A 20,591-nucleotide genomic window follows, 5' to 3' on the forward strand; every position below is an offset into this window, starting at 1 on the left:
CCCTCTGGCCAGAGACCTCACTCTGGGGAGATCCTGGGCAGGCCCTGAGCTATCCACATTGCTGGGAAATTTGTTCTGCATTTCCTTTCTTCACAGTAAAGTGGCACTTGGAGGTGGTACTCACCAAAGTGCTGATCCTCTTCCTTCTGGAGGCCCCCAAGGTGAGCCCACCAAGGGCCTGCAATGCTGCCTGACATTTGATCCTTATGAAGAGGCCAAAGGCAGCCACACCCCCACTTCTCAACCATCAGACTCTTAGCTAAAGTACCACTGACAGCCCCTCCATCTAAACTTCCATCTCCCAAACCAACAACATAATGGAGAAGCCAATTAAATGATTATTAATTCATGCTACTTTCCGTAAGCCAGAGGTTCTCATCGCCTTGCATTCCGTAAACCAGCTTGCCACCTGCCCCAGAAATTTACAGCAATCTTTCATCTCCACCAACTAAGGAAAAAAACATTCACACAACTCCATGCTCAATGTTTGAGTTGGGATAACTGCCCCAGCACACTAGAGACATGAAAGCTTCACAGTCACACAGCTCCTAATTATAATTAAAAGAAAGGCAGAGTGTACTGTTTTTGCAACCCTTGTCCTTCAGCTCCTCACGGACCTTATCCTCCCTCTGGACAGCAAAAATGCAATGTTTCCAGAAGGTAATCTGTGCTTCTGGACTCTGCAATCTTCGCTGTCCTTGAAAGTGGAACTATTCCTGGCATTTCTTGCAATTCCGTCCCCAGAGACTACGCTGGACTTTCTTACTCACGTTTAGACAGAGATCTAATTCTAAATTTTCTTTCTCTTCTAATACAGAGAGTAACAGTTCCTTTAGAGAGTCCACTTTGCTGCCAACTTGGGTCTTTAAACATGCATGGTCTCATTCTGCCTTCCACCCAAGCATTTACAGGATTGTTTAGAGAGGAATCGAGGGATTGGTGTGAAGCAGAGGCATGCATGTGGACACCCTGTGAGGGGCGGCTTTCATACCATGAGTAAAAAGTTAGCGCTTCCCCTTTCCCTGCTAAAAGGTACAGAATCTGCCTCAAAGTCCAGCCTTCTATCCAAAATACAGTCCCATTTGCAGTAACTGCAGGCTGTGTTGTTCCTGCATCTCTCAAGAAAGCATTTTAGAGAAAAAAAAAAAAAACAGCTACTCAAAAAGCAGAATACTCCTAGATAAACAAAAAAAACCCCACTGCTGTCGAGTCGATTCCAACTTGTAGCAACCCTCTTAACAAACATGTCTTCTTGTTTCTAAAAAGGATTTCAAAGAAAGTTTGAGTTATACTACAGATGGGTATAACTGGTACTCAGGAAGAGGCTGTTATGGTTTGAATTGTGTCCCCAAAAAATATGTGTCGTAAATCTTAGCCTCTATGCCTGTGGTCATAATTCCATTTGGCAATGGGTAGTCTTTTTATGTTAATGGGACAGGATTAGTGTAGGGTGTACCTTGAGTCAATCTCTTTTGAGATATAAAAGAGACTAAAGCAGCAAGCAAGAGAAGCAGACATGGGGGAAGGGAGATGCCAAGCCACATGAAGACTGTTCAGGAGCAGAAGCTCAGAAGAGACAAGGACCTTCCTCAAGAGCTGACAGAGAAAGAAAACCTTCCCTTAGAGCCAGCAGCCTGAATTCAGACTTCTAGTCTCCCAAACTTAGAATAAATTTCTGTTTGTTAAAGCCATCCACTTGTGGTATTTCTCCTACAATAGCACTAGATAACTAAGAGGCTAATTATTTTTCTCCTTCAACTCAAATGTGAACTTTGAAAATCCAGAAGCTCTTGGGTATCGTTTTTTTTTTTTACTTTTTATTTAGAAACAATTATAGATCCACAAGAAGTTGCAAGAATAGTACAGAGAGGCTCCTGTACCCTTCATCCAGGGGTTATTTTTTAACCCAAGTTTAGATAAAGATTTCCAGGTCTTCAGTTATTCTTCATTGTGACCTGTGTCTGACCACCACGCTGCCCAATCTCAGTATCCAGGATCACATCTGCCAAGACTCAGAGCCTCTTTCAGGCTTCTGTAAGAATGTCATCTGCCTTTTAGGAAAGCTCAGTACTTCTATCACCCAGTAGGTTCTCAAGACTTGCTATCTGGTTAAAAGAAAAGCCGGGTCTCAAAACCTCACGTGTGCCACCAAAATAACAGCCCAGAGGTTTCTCAAACGTAAGTGCGCACCAGAATCCCCTAGAGACTTTGTGAAAACTCAGATTGCAGGCCTTACCTCCCAGAGTTTTGGATTTAGTAGGCCTGATTCAGAGAATATGCACTTCCATTAAGTTCCTAGGTGACGCTGATGCTGCTAGTCTGGAGACCACACTTCAAAAACCATTGTCAGAGCCAAAACTTTCAGTAACTGGTAGGACCCACACAGTTCGGTGGTCTGGCAGGAATTATGTAAGAGGCCCTGGCCAGTGTGGCCATTATCTGCCTGTCTACTTTCAACTGACTCTGCTAACATGACACTTTCATCATCTCAACTCAGGTTCTAAAAGCCCAGCCTGGTCTCAAAGCTAGATTTTTTTCCCTACTTGAGCCAAAGGTGAAACATTAAATATGGCTGTCCACTGGGAGTCCGAGTGGCTCAATGGTTTAGTGCTCGGCTGCTAACCAAAAGGTTGGCAGTTCAAACCCACCAGCCGTTTTGCCAGAGAAAAGATGTAGCAGTCTACTTCTGTAAAGATTACAGCCTTAGAACCCCTATGGGGCATTTCTACTCTGTCCTACAGGGTCGCTGTGAGTTGGAATCGACTCAATGGCAACGGGTTTGGTTTTTTTGGTCCCTCAGGGAGCCTACCTACTCTGAAACAAATTTAGACACTTTTTCAAAGCTTCAAAAGGAACAACCTCCATGTATTCTGTTACCATCGTAATCCTGAATGATAACAGACTGCCTTCTTTATGGACTCTCATCCTTAACATATGTCATGGAGAACCTTTGTGAGAAGAGGCAAAGGCCTGTGGGTTCCTTCCACCTTGCAGAAGGAGGTAGCATCTTTTTACTGCTGACTTCCCTGGTCTTGGAACCTGCAGGCCACACCAGCCCAAGGCCCCTGGGTTGGTTTCCTATGGCTGCCATAATAAATTGTCATAAACTAAGTGGCTTTTTTTTTTTTTTTTAAAGTGGCTTAAGGAAACCCTGGTGGCCTAGTAGTTAAGTGCTATGACTGCTCACCCAAAGGTCAGCAGTTCAAATCCGCCAGGCGCTCCTTGGAAACTCTATGGGGCAGTTCTACTCTGTCCTATAGGGTCGCTATGAGTCAGAACCGACTCGACGGCAACGGGTTTGGCTTTTTTTTTAAGTGGCTTAAAACAGCAGAAATTTATTCTCTCACATCTCTGGAGGCTAGAAGTCTAAAATGAAGGTGTTGGCAGGGCCAGACTTCCTGTGAAGGCTCTACAGAAGAATCCTTCCTTGCCTCTTCTAGTGGTTGCCAGGCATCTTTGACGTTCTTTGACTTGTAGACACACCACTCCAATCTCTTCCTCTGTCATCACATGGCATTCTCCTGTGTGTCTGTGTCTCTGTGTCCAAATTATAAGGACATCAGAGTCCCTGGGTTGGAGGTTTGAGTCCACCCAGAGGTGGCTGGTGTAATCTACTTCCAAAAAGTGTTATCAGTCATTGAAAACCCTATGTAGCACAGACACACGTAGGATTGCTAAAGACTTGGAAATGACAGCAACCGTTTGTTTTTTTATAAGGACATCAACCATATTTCATTTAGAGCCCACCTTAATCCAATATGGCCTCATCTTAACTTGATTACATCTGCAAAGACTGTATTTCCAAATAAGGTCACAGTCACAGGTTCCAGCTACACATGGATTTTGGGGGACACCAGGTCAGATGGATCCTGGCTGAAAGAGAATATCAGAAAGATGTTTACCCATGTTTTATTGACTAGGCAAAGGCATTTGACAGTGTGGAGTGTAACAAATTATGGTTAACATTGCTGAGAACGGGAATTCCAGAACACTCAATTGTGCTCATGAGGAACCTGTACATAAATGAAGAGGCAGTCGTTTAAACAGAACAAGGGATACTGGATGGTTTGAAGTCAGGAAAGATGTGCACAGGATTGTATACTTTCACCATACTTACCCAATCTGTATGCTGAGCAAATAATCTAAGAAGGTGGACTATATGAAGAAAGGGGCTTCAGTATCGGAGGAAGACTCATTCACAACCTGCATTATGCAGATGATACAACCTTGCTTGCTGTGAAAGTGGGAAGGACTTGAAGCAGTTACTGATGAAAATCAAATTTGGTATAAATTACACCTCAACATAAAATAAAAATCCTCACAACTGGACCAATAAGCAACATCATGATAAACAAAGAAAAGACTGAAGTTGTCAGGGATTTCACTTTACTTGGATCCACGATCAACAGCCACGGAAGCAGCAGTCAAGGCATCAAGATGCATTGCATTGGGCAAATCTGCTGCAAAAGACCTCTAAAGTGTTAAAAAGCAAAGATGTCACCTTGAAGACTAAGGTGGACCTGACCCAAGCTATGGTGTTTTCAATCACCTCATATGCATGCAAAAGCTAGACAATGAATAAGGAAGACCGAAGAATTGATGCCCTTGAATTATGGTGTTGGTCAACAATACTGAATATACCAGGGACTGTCAAAAGAATGAACAAATCTGTCTTGCAAGAAGTACAGCCAGAATGCTCCTTAGAAGCAAGGATGGCAAGACTTTATCTCACCTACTTTGGACATGTTATCAGGAGGGATCAGTTCCTGGAGAAGGACATCATGCTTGGTAAGGTAGAGGGTCAGTGAAAAAGATGAAGACCCTCAATGAGATGGATTGACATATTGCCTGCAACAATAGGCTCAAGCATGGCAACGATTGTGAGGATGGTGCAGGACTGGGCAATGTTTTGCTCTGTTGTACACAGAGTTGCTGTGAGTCGGAACCAACTTGACGGCACCTAACAACAACAACAATTCAACCCAGTACGGCACCCCCTTGCTTCAGTCTGGGAGCGCTATACAGATCCATATCAGCCCTATGTGTGTGTAAGTCAGCAATCTGGGGTGGGGTCAGGCATCACACTGTGGGCCTCTGCTTTCATATGACACAGCCTCTCTGACAGGCTCTGGCAGCTTCAAGGGGGAATGGTGCAGGCCTATGCTGACCACATGGATGCTGCTGCTTGCTCTGTATCTTAGGCGAGAAAATAGTGCTAAGCCCTACATCAGAGGCATCAATCTGTTGCACTAATTTCTTGTTGAAATATGTATAAGTCTGCTTAACTACATCCAGTTTGAGCTCCCAAAAGGCCATCCCACAATTCAGTTCCATGATACTTTGCTCACTGTGTCAGGTTTGTGGGTGAGCCACCAGTCAAAACAGTCACCAGCCACTACCTCATTTAGACCATCATCAGCTGCAGCTCTAGTTAATAACTTGTAGACAATGGGCTGCCACCACAAGCCCAGCTCATACCAAGACCTGGTCCCTGACTTTAAGGATTCGAGTCAGCCTACCTGCCTTTAAAGTATTCTGATTCCTGTGGCACAGCCCCCCAAGCTGTGCACAGGTACCATCTAGTGCTTTGGCCATAGTCTGGGTGGCCACAGTCAGGGGTACACCAGGGTCGGCACTCATCACGCTTCCCTCTGGCTTTATTACAGGACTGTGATGGACTCAGACTTGGTAAAAACCACAGTGGGAAGGAGCCTGAGAGATCCTTGAACTAAGAGAGGAAGCAAGACCAGAGGTGCAAGACATAGGTCAGACCAAGGGGTAAGGGTCATTCTGGGACCAAGCCAAAGTTAATTAACAGAAGCTCATCAAATTAAACATTAAATAGGCTAGTTAGGGTCTCTGAGCCCCAATACGGCACAGATCCCTAGAGATTAGAATATAATAATATTCTTCCAGTTTTTTCTCCATTCTAAACCTATCTTCTTAAGGATGGAAGGACTTCATCTCACATACTTTAGACATGTTGTCAGGAGGGATCAGTCCCTGGAGAAGGATATCATGCTTGGTAAAGTACAGGGTCAGCGAATAAGATGAAAACCTTCAATGAGATGGACTGACACAGTGGCTGCAACAATGGGGTCAAGCATGGCAACGATTGTGAGGATGATGCAGGACCGACAGTGTTTCATTCTGTTATACATAGGGTCGCTATGAGTCAGAACCGACTCAACGGCACCTAACAACAACAATCCAGCACAGTTCCCCCGTCCTTTAGTCTGGGAGGGATGCACAGATCCATGCCGCCCTAAGTGTCAGCAATCTGGGGTGGGATCAGGCACCATACTGTGGGCCTCTGCTTTCCCATGGCACAGCCTCTAAAACTTGTACTAAAATTTAGGAGTCAGTTTGAACTTATGAAAATAAACACACAAAACTGGTATAGCATGGTAAAAGGCACATAACTTCTCAGCAACCTTGCAAATCAGCTTTTCCCGTAACCCACTAGGGGTTTCTTTCTGCTAGTTCAAGTTTCACAGGAGAGTGTAAGAATTTGTGTGTAGGGGAGAAAGACATCACTGAGGCCTCAGCTAAGCTGGAAAACAACAATGATTCTCCACTTTCCCCTGTAGGTTTAAAGCACTGAGAAGACAGGAAGTATCTCCTCTTGGTATTGTGTACAGTGCAGAATGTGATACCTGAGACTGAGGGAATCCCCACACCAAGTAGTATTTACACCAGTGCTTCTCCCAGTTTCCATTGAGTCCCTATGCTCAACTCTCCAAGGCTTGAGATAAGTGATCTGTGTGAAGGGGTAGGAAGGTGGCTCAGAGGTGTCTTTCAGGACCCCTCAGGAATTGATGTCACATGTTGTTTTCCTATGGTCACACTCCCTTTACCGAAAGGCTCCTGTCCCCTTTGCTAAGTAATAAAGCACAGTGGTGTGTAGTGCTGGCCACAGATCTTGGCAGTGTGACTTCAAGCACTTTACCTGACTACAGTGTGCTTTCAGTTTCCTCATCTGTTAATGAGGTAGCAGTCTCTACTCTCAGGGTTCCTGGAAGGCTAGAGAGAGATCAAGCATATGAGGCCTCATCACAGTCTAGCACATGGTCAGAGTTCAAACATTTGTTGTTATGGTTTCATTTTTAAGGGTATCACTAAGAAATATCATGGTCCATGTGGCATTATATGGTAAAAACACTGAGGAGAAAGGCCTGGTTTTTAGGACAAGCAGAGACACCCTAAATTTGCTTTTTCTATGTAATAACATGGATTTGATGTTTGCAAAGGTGAAAGTAGAATAGCTTGGATGTAAAGTACTTATGGTCATGCTATTTTATCAAGTGAGTGTTAATGACACATTCACATATGTATTGAGTACACGCTAGGTGATGGGAATTTACAAATGGAATAAACAACACATGGCCTCTGAGCATGGTTGCTGATGATTCTGTTTAACTACAGAAACATGGGATTTTCAAGTCCTTGCCTTTAAATCTTCACATAAGGAGAGAAAGCTACTATGTTTGGTGTTCTTTAGCTTTATAATCTGGGGAATATCCTTGACCTAGAAGACAAATCAGGGTTTCGTCACGGCTCTGAGGGATCTGGTCACAAGTCTGACACCCAGAAGTTTGCAAACTACGGCTCTCACTTCTCTTGCCTGTAAAATAAATACTGGATCCAAGAAGAATGTGAGAGCCTAAGAAAGTGCTCAGACCTCTCTGTGAGGAAGGCACCATGGTTTGTTTTTATTATTGTTGTTTAAACAACACAGTAGGGAATATTAACATGATCCCTTTGCTAGAATGATATGCAAATCTATAAAGAATTTTCTAGGGTGCTGAAAAACCATTTGTTCCTAAATCTGCATTTTCACTGCCCTTTATCTCTACCTTGATGGTAATTCTCATCACACTGTACCATAGTTATGTGCTTACATATGACTTTGCTTCTAGAAAGTGAGTTCCTTTTCTCATATCCTGTATCTGCCTTAAATATCTGCACAAAAAATATTTGCTCAATTGATGTGGTCCCTATATCTCTTGTGGCTTACAATATAAATTCTCAAAGCCAAGACCTTTGAATTACTGGAATTCAGGCGAGTCCAGATAATCTACCACACCCTGTATCTATTTTTGCTTCCCAACATAAAAATAGTTAAAATGGTTTGTTTTCAATTGTGAGAGAGAATTCTGCCTGCAGAGATTTTAGGCAGCCAAGTTACACTGAAAGTGGCCTGGGAAAAAAAAGGGGGTGGGGGTGGGGTGGGAAGAGAATGAGCGGACTCTGGAAAAGCTGACATAGAGGCACAGTTCCCATCTGTGTGTGAAAATGTAAACCCAAAAATGGTTTTCTTTGATAGGAATGTGAACCACAAAGAGGCTATGCAAGCCAGGAGAGTCCCAGCATTCTCTCACATGCACCTTACTGCAGAGACAAACTTACATTTGGGTGAGGTGGAGAAATGGAACTAAGTGATAGCAGGACATTATGACTTTAGTGGGGGCATGATGGTGGTGGTTAATGGTCTGGTTTCCAGCTAACAGTATGATACCTCTCAAAGACTCCCCACCCCCCCGCCCCAAATGAGTCTCTAAGGACTTTTCCATTAATGACCTCATCACACTGAGCTCTGACAACACCGTGCCATCAGTCCCAATAGCACAGGACTAGGTGAGAGCAGGAGGTGCTCTGATGTGCCACCAAGAAAGGCTGCCCCAACTCCATGGAGAAAGCCCGAAGGGTTTATGCTGGGCATAGGCAAAAATGTAGAACTCTTTATCTAGGCTTCTGACCCATGCTGTCTGTATTAGCCACAGACCGCTTTGACAGTTACCAAACTTCTTAGTTTAGTAATTAATGTTCTCCAAGATTCGACACTCCTCTACAACCTCCCTTCCTCCAATTATATCTTCACGGTGTTCCAAAACTACAAGAACCCATTCAGTCCAACCTGCCATTTTAAGATTTATAAACTGCAGTCCAGAGATCTAAGGTTATACATCTAATCTTAGTGGCAGAACCAGACCTTGAGCCTAGAGCTTCTGACTTCTAGTAGCCCAGTGCTTTTTCTAACACTTACTGCTTCCTCTCAGCATATATCTTCTTTTGTCTTTATGGACTCAATTAACAAAAAAGTATTTTTTTCAGCCCCTTTCCATTCTCTGCCATGATCTACGTTTCGAGCATCGAGTTTCTCATACAGTGGCACACGTATTTATACAAAGCTGTAAAACAACAGAGAGATGGGGGAGGGCTAGTAATAGATTTCCACCAGGATGTGCCTGACCTGCTTTTTTTCAACCTCAGTAATTAGAAAGGCAGTGGGTCTGTAGGAATTATTCATATGCAGCAAGAGCCGTGCACTATACATTTATGTTAAACATGTCAAATCCGATTGAAATCATGCCTGCCAGCACCACAGTCCGTAAACACACTTCTCCCTCACAGTCGCCCATACCTTGCCAGCCCATTAATACCTCCTTTAATAGCAGTCTCCCATAGATTCAAATCAGGGATGCTCCACTGCACTAATTGCTCTGTGTTAGGTGAGCATCATGGATTAAAAAAAAAAAATTAATAAAATACAATCCCTTCAGGCCATTCATCCAGAAAAAGCACTCAAACTACAATTCTAACTCAAAATTTTACAAAAATACAAACATGAGCATCTGCTAGGGATTCTGGAAGCATTATCACAGTGTGACTTTAAGTTGAGCTACCTCCCCATCTTTGGTTTGTTTTTGTTGTTTGTTTTTTGGTATTTGTTTTTAAAGCACCAATACCCCCTGGTTATCGTCTCGAATTAGCTTAACTTGGCCCAGCTTAGTGTTCTGTGGCTGGAAACTGTGGTGGCTACAGGATTTAAGTAACCACCTTGCTATGATTCTTTTCCAGGAGCTCATTTTCACACTAATTATTGGTGATAAAGAATCACATAAATTGTATATCACTCAATTTATAGCAATTAATGATTGATTGGATAATTACTGCATCAATCACTGTTCAGTTGCTGGCATTGGGGGGATCTTCAGTCTAGGATACACATATTCAGATATTGTCTGCTGAAAGAGAATAAGACTAATTTCCATGTTTCAAAAGAGAAAATCACAAAGTCGGATGGTGGAAATGGCTGTGCGTTAGGGAAGAGGCTTTGCCTCAAAGAACATTTCTGGACCCTCTGTTGGCCCACAACAGTGTTTCATACTTGCCTTGAGTAGATGTGACCCCTCAGTGTTTATCCAGAGCTTGCATATGTGCCATCACTTGCCACTGTGGAAACATGTCACTCATCCACGTTGTACACCTGAGGTTCCAAGTGGCCAAGTCCTCAACCAAAGTCGCTTGCAAGCTGGTGGTTTTCCTCACTCCAAATCTAGAGCATTCTCTCCACTTCGCCACACTGCCTTCGGACTGAGCACGAGGCTGTCTTATTAAAAGGCATAATCATGGCTGACAATCCCACTCATTCTGAACACAGAGATGGTTGGCGCATTGCGTTATCACTGCACAACTTTGGGAGAGTGCTACTACTCATACTTAAAACAGATGAAATGTAGGGCAAATGGTTAGGCTGGAAATTTCCATGTAAGAGCTTGGGCTCTGCTATAAGTAAAAGTGGCAGAGTCAGTATGCAAATCAAAACCTATCTGTATACGCTGTTCAGCAAGTTGCCTGAGCTCTTCAGGACCCAACTGCCTCACCTGCAAAATGGAGGGAGTGGGTCCTTACAGTACCTATATCACAGAGTGGGAGACAGAATCAAATGATATAATGTGTACCAAGCAGTGCTTCCCAACTTTTTTCCAATCAGGGCACATACAAAAAATGGTGGCAAATTGGGGTAAATAGATGAAGCTGTGACCTATCCTGGCTTCGGCTGCTCGCAGCCTCACCTGGCCTACTCAAACCTGTACACACCTGCTGGGAAAGACAGGTGTGAAGCACTGAAAACAGTGTCCAGGGCATGGCTCGAGCCTACTGTAGCCTTTATAATAACAGGAGAGTTATTATACCTGGGCTATTCTTTCAGTATTCGTTTCTTGTTCCTTTTGAGTAACTATAGCTGCCATATCCAGCATGGTAGCCCCGAGCCACATATAGCTATTTAAATTTGTTAAAATTAAATACAATTAAAAATTCAGTTCCTCAGTAGTATCAGTCACATTTCAAGTGCTTAACAGCCATATGTGGTTAGTGGCTACTGTAAGGGACAGGACAGATGCAGAACATTTCTCTTAATACAAAAGGTTCCACTGACCTATATTAATATTGTACTTAGGACTACGGCCGTTTCTGAGATCCCCAGTAGAATGTTACGTTCCTAAAAGATAAGGCCTACAGTCTCATCGAACTTGTGATTGGTGAAGTCTGCCCATTGCCCTGCACGTGGTAGGGACTCGGCCAGTGACTGTGGAATTGATTCAGATCACTTTCTTGCCTGTCTTGCTGCCACCCAAGGTAAAAGATGTTAAATCTAAATAAAAGAAGACCAAAGAGGATTACCAGGTGACATCAAAAAGGAAATCAGGGTCCCATTTCTATGTAAAAATAAGTAAAAAAAATTTTAGTCAAGATTATCCATTCCTGCCCACCCCCAAAACTACATAATCAATATCTGAAAAAATGCCAATTATCCAGGCCTATTTGAAATATCAACCTGCATCATGAGCAGCCACTAATCAACATTGCAAATTGTGAAATCACTATATTTATTTGCGGGGAGGAGGGATATCCCCGCCCCCCCCCCCGCCCATCACATTTAATCAGATAGGAACAGCTCAATTCAGTGAACAAATGGAAAAAATGCAGATATTTCTATATAATACTAAGGGTCCAAAAGAAACCTCAGAAAAGGATGCTGGCACCTCTATCGATTCTAAGATCGAATCAGCCCAAGCACCTTAATAAAGCCTGTCATTACACACTCAGACACTCCAGACCAAATTATGCTTTGGGTCAAAAGAGGATCATTTTCAGTCAGGAAAAAATTTTCCCTTCTCTCTTTACCACCGTTCAACTGGCAAGATGCACCCGAGTTACTCATATTCTCATTCTCTCCCTTCATCTTTTGGAGGTAAAGATTCAGTGTGGTCTGTAGCTTGAATGAATGAATGAACGAGAAAGTGGAGCATTTTAAGGACATTCATTTATATGGTGCTCCTTTTAATCCCTTAGCTTACATTTCCTGACTGCCTAATGTGTCCATCTAGCACTATGAACACATTGAATGGGATTTAACTGAACTGCCCTCAACAAAGCCTGGACTAGGCCAGTTGTAAGGACTAGAAGAGTACATACAAAGTACATGGTACAGGGCCTGGCACACAGTGGGAGCACTGTAAATAGTGGCTACTTTTAACTGACTTTTTTCATAGTGCCCTTGGCACACAGAATGCAGGAAACATGTATCCAAATTCCATCCACCTGGTCCCACTAAGGGGCCGTGGTGGGGCAGTGGCTAAGTGTTTGGCTGCGAACCAAAAGGTCAGCAGTTCGAATTCACCAGCTGCTCCTTGGGAACCCTATGGGGCAGTTCTGCTCCACCCTGTACAGTCACTATGAGTCGAAACTGACTTGACAGCAACGGGTTTGGTTTTTTTTTGTCCACTAAATCCTTTTATGTTGTTCCCCCTCATCATCTCAGTATTTCCAGAAGCCATGTGCTGCCTGGTGACAGTTTTGCATTCAAGTGGGAGGACCCAAAAAGAAACTACTAGTCGTTTTCGTCATTTTATTGAACTAAGTTATTGGGCGATATGGGGCAGGCTCCTTATGTAAAGCTTACTACAGACAAGCACTGTTCTAAGTGTCCCTTATAGAAACAAGTCTCCCAAAAGTCCTATGGAAGTAAGCACTGTATTGAATCCCCATTTCACACAAGGCGCAGGAAGATTAAAGTAACTTGAGCAAGGTCACTTAGCTACTAAATGGCAGGGCCAGGATTTGAAACCACAAAAGGTTACCTAGTCTTCAAGCTATGTTTGTGAAGTCCTCTCCCCCAGCTTGCCTTCTCTGGGCAGACATGTTTAATTGCCATCAGTTCCTTTTGTTTAGCTCTCACCTTACTATTACAGCAAAACCGGGACCCTGGTCCATGCAAAGTGACATAGTAGTCATCCTTTGCTCCCCATACACACATTCAGGGACTTGAAGCACAGATGTCCATCCTGGACTCCCCAATCCAATCTTAAAAATTCTCCTAGGGTGCTCTACACTATTCCTCAGTGTTATTTTGAGAACTGGCCTCTGGACACCACACAGCCCAGTCTGAAAGGGGACAAAAGCAGTACGGATGAGAAAATCTGCCTAGCGTGCCTGCCCATTGATTCAGCAGCAGCAGCGCCTTGTCTCTTTCTCCCAAGAAACACTGGAGAGCAGCACATCACCTTCTAAGCTAGATCCTTTTTGATATTTGGAAGCTGTTACACTGCCTCCTGAATTTCTCCTTCCTAGGCGTAACAGCCCTAGTTTTTTCAGCCTCTTCTCTGAGGCAACATTTCTCAGCCTTCAGTCATTTTCATTGCTCTCCTCTGGCCTCTCTCCAAGATTCTGTATCTTGTTTAAATAGTGAAGGCCAACACTGGACGTGATTTAAGAACAGTCGTGACTGGAAATGTAACAAAGATCCGACCAATACAGACTCCAGAAGGTGAATATTTTTTTTTTAAAAATCCAAGTATTACAATATTAATAATGGAAGGTAGTAAAAATTAGGCTGATTAAATAAAATCATTTTCATCACTTGACATATCATTTCCTCTTATTACTGTGGTGGTTTCTGGGAGATGTCTCTGTACCAATAAGTCTTCTTAGAAACTACTTTGTTCCTCCTCAAAAACAAAAAAAAAAAGCCTAAGCTTTTCTTCTTGCTCTCAGCTTGTCCTTCCCTCTATACAGAAATCCTATCATGTTGAGAGATGGCCGCTCTCCTTCTCTCAACACTAGTTTTCTAGAAATAGCACTTCCTTTCTTGGCTTTTTCAATTTCTTCTGCTTTCTGTAAGAATTCCTTGGCCTGGATGCACTGCTTACCTCCCCTCTGAGTGGATTTCAATGGGTGAGTGCTCGCCCCAGGGGAGAGGCAGGGTATGGGAGGTCTGTAGAACTAGGGGTACCAGTGCAGGACCCTGTCCAGGCCCCAATATTCAGGACAAAGACAATCCTTCATTGCTGACTCCCTTAGCGAAATCCTGAGGCTGAGAAGCAGGGGTGGTCCTGACCAAGATTCACATGCCAAACCCCACTGCTGGGTTTGGCAGCAGGTGGGATACAGGATCAAACGTTCAACAGGGGAAGAATAACATAAAAGACAAAAGGAGCTGCTGAAGAAATGTGACAGCCAAAGCACATATACTCTTAGCTCAGAGTCTGACACCTGGCTGCTCAATAAACAAGCTGGCTTTTGGCCATTCAATAAACTTAAAAAAAAATTCTTTAGTATAACGTAATAGAAGAAAAATAAAGGTGATCACTCAAACACACACACACACACAAAACACCTCTCCCACCCACACAGTGCCTACACAGTTTCTCTGGGCAGACTAAGGCTCCATCTCCCTGACTTGTCAGCCTCACCCCACCAGGGAGAAACACTGGGGGGCTTGAGGGCAGCCACTACATACTACCTGTCCACTTGCTCTGGTCTTTCTCGCCTCCACTCTCTTGGTCTTTAGCAAGCTCCTCTGGATCTGCAGCTGTTTCACTGGGTCCTTCAACATCTTCAATGGCTTCTTCTGAAATGGAAGAAAAGGAAAAATGTCAAAGATTAAAATTAGAAGACGGAAGACTCTTGGCTCCTACTCCAGAGACCACGAAACTCAGACGCAGGGACTCCATCCCTCTTCTCTATCCAGTGACCCTTGAAAGGCTGACTGCACTAAGGATGCACCAAGGTCTGGGTAAGCCATGAGGACTTTTTCTCCCCACTAGCAAGATAAGACTGTGATTTCCTCTAGACTTGTGCCCATTAGTACTTCAGGATGGATTCTGAATGCCTCGCTTGAGCTCTTCCAAATGAAAAACCAATCCTGTTGAACCAGTAACTCCATCTGAACTCCTGAAGTTGAAAGTCCTTTAAGCTTGAAAATGAGGAAGAGTAGCTACACACTTGCTTCTTGCCCAGGTCCAACCCCAGAGTGTCCTGGCATCGAAGCAGACCAGACCCAATTGTTGACCCTTATAGGCCTGTCACGGCCTGTGCACACGCCAGACCACGGCAGGAGTATTTTACAGTCATTCACATTCTGAAGTCACAGGGTATCAGTAGTAGATAGGATCTCATCAATACAAAAAATTCTTGAAACTAAGCAGTCTCTTGTGGGTGTGCCAGAAGTCAGGGGTATAAAGCTAGATTTGTAGAGAAAGGGATAAAAAATTTTAACAGAATTGTACACTTTCTTTTTGAAATCCTTCCATTCTTTACCCACCACTGGTTTAAAACTAAACAAGAAGCATCTCTCCAGCTCAGCACACAGTGCTATGGTGAAGGCAGAAGACTGACCATTTTCAACACTAGGTTAATCATGAAATGCTCCTTGCCTAAGTGGCGAAGGGGCACAGGGTATTTTACATGTTCAGGAAAAGGGAGTAAGGCATGTCTCTCTGGCTCTCCTGGCCCTTTAGGTCATTATTCAAAGCATGTATTCAGTAAGAGGAGACTGAATGAATGAAAAAGGCTGGCAAAGCCAGGTGGATTAACAATGAAATTATTAGGAGATTTTGAAAAGCACACACCTTTCAAAGTACAGAGGCATGAGAGCCAGGATGCTCGTATCCAACACCTGAGGCCAGCATTAAACCCCGAAGCCCAACCTGGCAAGGACCATGTTTGCAGCAGGAATTTGGGCCCAATCTAGACCCTGGGGAGCCCTGGTGGTGCTGTGATTAAAACTCGGCTGCTAATCAAGAGGTCGGCAGTTCAAATCCACCAGGCGCTCCTTGGAAACCCTATAAGGCAGTTCTACTCTGTCCTACAGGGACACTATGAGTCGGAATTCACTCGATGGCAACAAGTTTGGCTTGATTTTCTAGACCGTGGAGTTGGGGCTCTGTCCAATGCCACCACAGGTCCCTCCAACTGCACTTTTTAACTACTTTAAGGCGTTATGCCTTCCAACCTTCCAGAAATAGTCTCTAAATTTCATCTCATAAAGGAAATAAAAGGAAAGCAAAGTAAAATGACCTATCATGAGAGAATTTATAAAATACCCTCGGAAGAAAGTAGCTATACAGAATCAGGTTTTCCTAACTCTCCTTGAAAAGAAAGGACTAGAAAGCTGAGCTAGGGTTCAAGAAACATTCTCTCTTCATTACCAGCAATAAGGAGTTTATGAGACAGTCATGGGGCAGATGAATAAAATAAGCTGCTGCTTACCTTCATCTTCAACTAAGAGGACTCCACATACAATTTCTGTGTCTCATTTTTTTGTCCCATTGCATAGTAAAGTTAACATCAAGTCTCTCCACCCCTGCCCTCAGTTCAAAGAAAAATCGGGCAACCATGATTTGGAGTCAAGTATAAACGCATTGAACCCATTGTCATCGAGTTGATATCAACTCATAGTGACCCTATAGGGCAGAGTAGAACTGCCTCATAGAGTTTCGAAGGAGCGCCTGGTGTATCTGAACTGCCAACCTTTTGGTTAGCAGCCGTAGTACTTAACCACTACGCCACAAGGGTTTCCCAATCAATTATACAGCCCCATAATTAACAGAGTGAGTAGAAAATACATACATATGTATATATACACACACATATAGAGTGTTAATAGAGTAACAGTACCCGTTAAACATATGATATATGTACCATCTTAATTATGTTCGGGTATGATGTTCAAGGAAACCCTGGTGGCATAGTGGTTAAGTGCTATGGCTGCTAACCAAAGGGTTGGCAGTTCAAATCCACCAGCTGCTCCTTGGAAACTCTATGGGGCAGTTCTACTCTGTCCTGTAGGGTTGCTATGAGTTGGAATCGACTCGACGGCACTGGTTTTTTGGGTTACCGGAGGATGTTCAATGCACATATTTAGGCTTTTGATGAAATTGTTCAACATTGTAATGATAAAATTCCATCTCTCAATGGAAATACCAAGATTCATTCAATCATTATTATTAAATTGGGCCTATCCAAGTTAGCTAGCCCAGAACTAGGTCTCTAAAAATATACTCATTTGTTCCAATTCATGCTGTGTACAAAATACCTGTAGCATTGATACATTAATCAAACTTGATTATGCAAAAAGACTGCTCCATGACCCTTCCTACCTAGCACATACACACATTATCACCTTAGATGAAGACAGTCTGACACCTACAAAATAGAGAGCACCCTGACGTGGTGATGAACAGCGCCTGAACACACCACTCTACAGAGGAGGGAAGGAATTTACCCACTGGGAGGCCATCGCCAAAGCCAGCAACCCCGTCATGCTCATCACGTGGTCCGCAGCCATCTGAGCAGAGTTAAAAATTCATGCTCACTCTGGCACAGACCCCAGTTCTTCAAGTTTTTCCAAGCAAATTTACACAGAAGAGAAATGATGTAAAGAATAAGCACATCAATGATGCAACACACATGGAAACCACACTGTGCTGTGTGAATATTACTGGAGTCCTCATTCAGTGAATCCGCTCAGGCCTTTGCTTTCTTCCCTCCCTGCCCTATGACAACAAGCAGAAAAGTGAAGGTAGCTGAGAAGACAGATGAAAGAAGTTCTCACAAGAAGTTATTGTTGTTCTTCTCTTCCCCAGCCCCTTTTCTTGTTTTTTTTTTTTTTTTTTAAGACTTTACAACTTAAGTCCTTCTCTTTTTGAATTCTTAGGTTTACTATTATCATTTGTGACCCATTCACCAAATGGCTGTAATATGCCTGGTGGAAGAAGAAATGATGAAACTCTTGGACACGCCAACTTCCTTTATATGCAGAATCATGTCCTCAACCCCAGATAAAAACCAGGTGCCATTCGGCTGAGCAGGAGCTTCACTGCAGTTCCACCTGTGTCCTACAGGTGTCGCCCTCCGCATGGCAAGGCCCAGGAAGGGCAGCTAGCTGCAGGAGGCAGACACGTCTGGGCCGCCTAACCTGAGCATGTGGAAATAATATACGTCTTAAGTGAACTGTCTGGTTCTGGGGAAATAAAATAGGACATTCATAAGCAGTTACACCATCTGTCTTTATACCATCATCATCAACAACAAGAGGAAAAACAACTCTTTAAAATGGATGAAAGCCAAGGCTGACAGTAACCGGAAAACTATGAGCTCTGAATACCAATAAAGGTAGAGAAATGATTAAAAAACAGGGATACAAACTGCAAATTCGTCTGGGCAGCTCAGGCCCATGAAGCTTTGCAGGAAGGGTGTGTTTTATTGGTTCCAAAAGCATAAAGCAAGCCACCTCACCAACACCCAGGCCTCACGGTGGCATCCACAGGAAGGGCCCGGTCTCCCTCCACTGGAAACACGTGGGAACAGGACTGAAGGGGTGTGATGGCATCTAGTTCTGAAAGAAGACTGCGAGTCCACACACAGCTACTGGGGCGGCTCTCTAGCCATTGTCCCTTGAGGAATGTATATTTGATACCTACATGCTGATGGGCACAGGGCAGAGGGGAGTTTTTCCACAGATCATGGATTGCATTTTCCCCTGTGAAGTCACTGGGAACTGGCCGAGGTCATTACAGAAGCCGCAGATTTTTTTCGTATAATATCAGCTACCAGCAGATGGTAAAAAGGAGCAGGTAGAGACTCAATTGACCAAAGATCCAGTTTTATCTAGAAAATTTTTTCACTCAGACAAGGCTTTCCCTCACCAAGACACGCAACAGCCAACATGCCCTTTTCAAGGCTGAAAGAGACAAATCAAAACTAATTCCTCCCCCAAAGAATTTAATAATATTTCAGAACCCACACCAGCAATGCTTTCTCCAGTACGAGGCCAGGACCTGGGTACAAATGCCATCTCCTCTAGCCCTGCCCACCATGGTTCCTGGCAAGAGCTAGCAGGCCTAGCACATGCTAGACAGAAGATCTGCTTTTAAAAAGATCCCAGATGATGAAAAAGTTTTGGAAATAGTGGTTAAAGGTATACAACATTGTGAATGTAATTAATGCCACTGAATTGTACACTTAAAAAATGGTTAAAACGACAAATTTTATGTTCTATAGATTTTACCTGTCTTGGAAGAAGTACAACCAGAATGCTCCTTAGAAGCAAGGATGGTGAGACTACGTCTCACATACTTTGGACATGTTGTCAGGAGGGACCAGTCCCTGGAGAGGAACATCATACTTGGCAAAGCAGAGGGTCAGTGAAAAAGAGGAAGACCCTCTATGAGATGAATCGACAAAACAGTGGCTACTACAGTGGGTTCAGGTGTAGCAACAATTGTGAGGATGGTACAGGACCGGGCAGTGTTCTGTGTGCATAGGGTCACTATGAGTTGGAACCAACTCAACAGCGCCTAACAACAACATAGATTTTACCACCATAAAAAAAAAAAAAGATCCCAGAGAAGGTGCTTCTAAAACTCCCATAGAAACCCACTTTGGTGGTTATACCCTATAGTAGCTCTCAAACTACAGAACCCCCTGCTATTTGGGTATATTTTTGCATTCAAGAACCAAGCGAGGGAAATAGAAGCAAATCTTCAACAACTATACACAGTCTTCCTGGTATCCTTTCGGCCTTCAACGTTCACATAAAGGGGTGGCTGAAGGCCTTTTAAAGATCCATTTCCATCACCACCTCCTTTGTACAACTGCCTCTCCCAGACAGCACTTACTAACTTGAGCCAAACCCAGCCTCCTCACGTCATTCCCCTGGTTAAGGGCAGCGCCCTCAGGTGTAGGAATTTTAGCAGACAAACGTTCTAAGAGGGAAAGGCTCCTAGGGCAGCTTAGGTTTTCTAGGTGACAATACCACAGCCCCAGAAATTTTCCCTTCAATCGGGCTAGTTTTGCTGACCACAAATGCAAATTGTTCTCTCAGCGCATGTCATATTTAGCATCTTGGTAAAGGTGACTAACTACGTGATTTCCCAACCCGTGGTGACACCTGCTCCCAAAGTAGACACTCGTGCCAAGTGGCCACCTTGTGGGGATTTGGAACAATTTCATGAACGGCCTGGAAATTGGATTGTGGATCACCAGGCAGGTGCCATTATCATGAAGTCAGCATGCCACATCACCACACACACTCCATGAGTGTGCTCCCCTAGAAAAAGCTCCTATTCTTCAAAGACACACAGTACGGTTCCCCAAATAACCAGGGCCGAGAGACGTGTCCATTGGGTATATCCCACAAATCACAGGCTTGCAGGAGAGGGAAGTCAATCAATGACTGAGACTACTCCCTCTGTTCCTAACTCTTAACAGGATAATGCAGATTAATTCAAACCTTCCCCCAAACCTGACAAAGCCCCCATAGTGCCTCAATGTGATAGAAATTGGGAAATTCTCCTAAGAATCAGGGTGTCTGTACCTAGGGCTCTCACGTGATCATGTTACTTAAATAATACACCACTCTGTGATCCCCTAAGAATGAAATCGTTCTTTTCTTTTTCTTTGCGGGGGGGGGGGTAATGTTTGAGGAGGGGGTGCAATAAAGTACGTTTGCCTGTCGGTAG

General features: G+C 43.7%; 1 protein-coding gene across 11 annotated transcripts in view; it reads right to left on the bottom strand.

The window, feature by feature from the left end:
* ZFHX3 (zinc finger homeobox 3) overlaps positions 1-20,591 on the bottom strand; it is a 288,226-nt gene that overhangs the window by 40,679 nt on the left and 226,956 nt on the right. For 10 of the 11 annotated variants that reach the window (XR_002787467.2, XM_064273831.1, XM_023556627.2 and 7 more), the window contains one exon: positions 14,591-14,698. Coding sequence is in view for 10 of the 11 variants with exons in the window: in XM_064273831.1 (XP_064129901.1) it covers positions 14,591-14,698 (108 nt within the window). In the remaining variant the exon portion in view is untranslated. The remainder of the gene's footprint in view (positions 1-14,590; positions 14,699-20,591) is intronic. The other variant, XM_064273833.1, reaches the window with a different exon arrangement.

This window comes from Loxodonta africana, chromosome 21 (assembly GCF_030014295.1).
Source record: "Loxodonta africana isolate mLoxAfr1 chromosome 21, mLoxAfr1.hap2, whole genome shotgun sequence".
Classification (NCBI taxonomy): Eukaryota; Metazoa; Chordata; class Mammalia; order Proboscidea; family Elephantidae; genus Loxodonta; species Loxodonta africana.